The 3,684-nt window shown below is 40.4% G+C and overlaps 1 protein-coding gene across 1 annotated transcript; it reads right to left on the minus strand.

Annotated features, from left to right (window-relative positions):
- Positions 1–2,443: 2,443 nt before the first annotated feature.
- On the minus strand, positions 2,444–3,424 carry foxd7 (forkhead box D7; the record flags this gene model as incomplete). The annotated part of the gene is made up of 1 exon (XM_080523081.1): positions 2,444–3,424. One exon carries the CDS (start codon positions 3,422–3,424, stop codon positions 2,444–2,446), a length of 981 nt encoding a protein of 326 aa, XP_080379207.1.
- Positions 3,425–3,684: the final 260 nt, after the last annotated feature.

Raw genomic sequence — 3,684 nt, forward strand, 5'->3', positions numbered from 1 at the left:
TTTCTTTAAACCAAATAAGTATCATTCCATTATAACTGTTTGATGATATGAATCCCATGATGGATCAGTTTAACATTGGCCTATTTCACCACAGTTCTTACCGCACTGTTTAAGATTAGCAATAGAAATAATAGTCGTCTTGTGTTTTTAAATGAAAATATATAACCACAAAAAAGATCAAATAAACAGTATGGCACAAACTGAGGGACTGTGTACATTGCCTAGATGAAACTAAAAGAAAAACAGAATGACAAATCACTGTTTTTCTCCTACACTATTAGGTAACAATCTTTTTATTTATTTCACTATTTCATTGGGTGCCAAAATGTGCAGAGGACTAAAGTGAAGAGTTTAGTCCTATCCATCAGTCCTGTCCAAAAGCTTTAAAGTAGTAATCAATCTGAACTCAAGAATAGAATTAAATAAATACTTTCCTGCCATGAAACCTATAATTATTTTCCTGCTGTCATTTTCAGTATAAAACAGGACCTCTTAGTCTGGGAGTAGGCGAAAAGAAAAAACGTAACACATCTAAACAAGCACATGAAATAATATAAAAATGGTTGATTAAATATTTCAAAATATACATGCAGAGTCAGACACTGCCTATCATACGCTATCAATTTAATTTCGGTCAGTCGTATCTGTAATAATTATTATAAGCCTATAATTAAAACATTTTCCGTTATAAACCACAAACAATTCACTTACATCGACAATTCTTCCCCACCAATAAAGATCATTCCATTTTCTTACTTATATGTGACGTCGAGTTTCTTTAGTTTCTAATTGAATCTCTTTCTTGCAAACAGATTGAGCTCTTGCAAATTGATGTGTATTTAAACACATATTTGAATAAATCCTCAATTGGCAATGATTCAGTTTTGTGGTACTTCTCCCCAGTAGATTTCCCATAAAGAAAACATTCAACAATTCTATAGGCTAATTTCCCCAAACCTTATACGGAAAGGATTTGAAAACAGACAACCAAATGTGGGTTTAAGAATTACCTCATAATCCAACAAGAAGAATATGAAGTCTTTGACATAAAATGTGTTGTACAGATTTTTTCCCGTCATGGGAACGAGCAAACTGTGTGTGGCCCCGGCGCACAAATATCAGGCAATTATATAGGATTGTGAACTAATGGATAGATGTGGTGTGATATTGGAAGCTGCACAGCTGCGGAAAGCGTCTCTTCAATTTTGCCACCATCATCCATTTAGAATTCAGTCGAATGTGGAGATGGTGAAACTTTGCAGCAACAGTTTTTTAAATTGATGTGTGTGTCATAAATCTCGTGAACAACCTTTAAATTAACTTTCATTTGGAAATTATTAGCAGTGGATTTATAACTGACATGCGCTTCAATTTCAATGTCACGTTAGGATTTATATCCATGATATTCAGATTAAAAAGTAGACCTACAAACAGTGTTGTGTTGTCATTTGGATGATGTATCCTTTTGATTCCTGTCTTCACTACATAAGCCACATCCCAAGCGCGTGCCTTCACAAATCACAATTTCAACACAATTCGCTTGGGCCAAACCTGACCCTTTAGACTACTAGCAGACTTTCTGCTCATTCATTTCATTCCATAACAATAATAATTATAGAAACAATTAACAATAGGATCAAATAGCCACGTGAGCATCAATCTAATTAAGAAATGTGCTTTGCTTTTGCAAACGTATATGCAATTTTTAAGACAATATATCTCTCTACATATATTTATACAATTTGATAGGCTATATTTAGGCCCCAACACATAGGCTATTGAAACATATTTCAGGGATTAAACGACATTCTCGTTAGTAATGGATTTATGGCGCATTTATTAGCCGACATCAAAGTAATTGTGTCCATTCAATTCTCCAGATAAATAATTACATGAATGTGCTTTAGGTCAAGTTGCAATATAGCACGGAGATGGGAAACGCAAAAGGCCTGTACAATCTGATAATCTGTTCTGGAAACACGTACAACGTTTGTGATACGTCCATGCAATTATTCAGTTGAAAGATACCGAAAGATCTTAATTTCAGCAACCAACAGTGACAAGTCTGTCATGCAAAGTAACCTACAATAAATATAACTGAATAATGCTATTGTTTTAAATAGTCCACTTTATTTCTTTCCGAATTTAATAGGAAATTCGTCTGTTAAATATTGTCACCAAAATTGTATTTCATTGGACAAAAGTAACATCTCATTGGCTACTCAAGTAAGAAAAACGCAAGACAGCTAATAAAAGATTTACCATCAAGGCAGAAAAGGGAATTAAAAACAGATATATACAGCATTCGTAAGTCTACTTTTCAAAAACATAATCACAAACAAAATCCATCCATCCGGGAAACGCTTCCATGTTGAGAGCTTCATATATAGGCCTACCTGAGATACAAATAAAAGCAAACATGTTCAAAGTCTGATTAACACAACTATTCACTAGCACTGCTCATATGCTTAGCCATCTCAGAGGTGCTGCGCAGAGTCTGTAATTTTTGATATTCTTGATGTAAACTAAAAAGATGGGGAGACGCCGCAGAATGGAACAGCGCAGGGTTTGCGTATGGTGAGCTCGAGGAAAAAGTGGAACATCGGGCCGGAGAGAAGGACTCAATGCCGAGGGGCTGGGACTGAAGGAAAGCCTTGGCAGCGAAGGAGTTCCGGGAGAAGAGACTCGACAACGCCGGCAGGATGCTGCTAACAGGTGGGATGGTGGGTGCGCACGACGAGTGTGCATGGTGGTGATGGAAGCCCAGCGGATATATCTCCAAACTGGGCAGCGGCAGCCCCGCACTGCCAAACCCATACGCACCGTAGAAGTTGTGGAACCCGCTGGGCTCGAGCGGCTGCTCCTTGAGCACCCCGAATCGAAAATGCTGACGCTTGAATCTCTTCCTCCGACGCAGAAAGCTCCCATTCTCAAACATGTCCGAAGAATTGGGGTCCAGCGTCCAGTAGTTTCCTTTCCCCGGGTTCCCAGGCTCCCTGGGCATTTTGATAAAGCAGTCGTTAAGTGACAGGTTGTGTCTGATGGAATTCTGCCAGGCTGGGAACTTCTCACGGTAGTAAGCGAAGCGGTGGCTGATAAAGTCGCATATCTCGCTGAGGGTAAGACGTTTCTTCGGGCTCTGGAGGATTGCCATTGTTATCAGAGCGATGTAGGAGTACGGGGGCTTCACCGACGCCGGACTTTTGCCCGCAGCTGGGGGACACTTCGACGAGATGGTGTATTCGTCGTCCCCATCCTCCTCCTGCCGGTTCGCAGACACGTTTAAAGTGTCCAGCTCAGGCTCCGACGCGCTTCTCGCCTCTTCCGAAGGGAAAGACAGGAGATGCTCCTCTCCGCTATCCCTGAGCCCCTCTCCAACTACGTCGATAACAAGATCCTCCATGGGCTCTAGGTCCAATGTCATAGTCCGCGGACAGAGCCAACACCACCTGCTCCAACAGGTGGGGAAATGACAAAGTTCTTTAACAGGAACAGATGCTCACGCGCAAGCCTCCATTCACAAAAAAAAACAGCGTCAAAACGATGCGCACAGCCCCCTCCCACAGTAGTACCTCAAGAATAAAGATAACCCATGCACAACCACGAAGGCTCCTTATCACCACCTCGAAACAAACTGAATCAACGCTTTACCACTAAACGAAGGAAAAATGAGGTTGGAAAGTA

Source organism: Nansenia antarctica, assembly GCF_963989245.1.
Source record: "Nansenia antarctica genome assembly, chromosome: 2".
Taxonomy (NCBI): Eukaryota; Metazoa; Chordata; class Actinopteri; order Argentiniformes; family Microstomatidae; genus Nansenia; species Nansenia antarctica.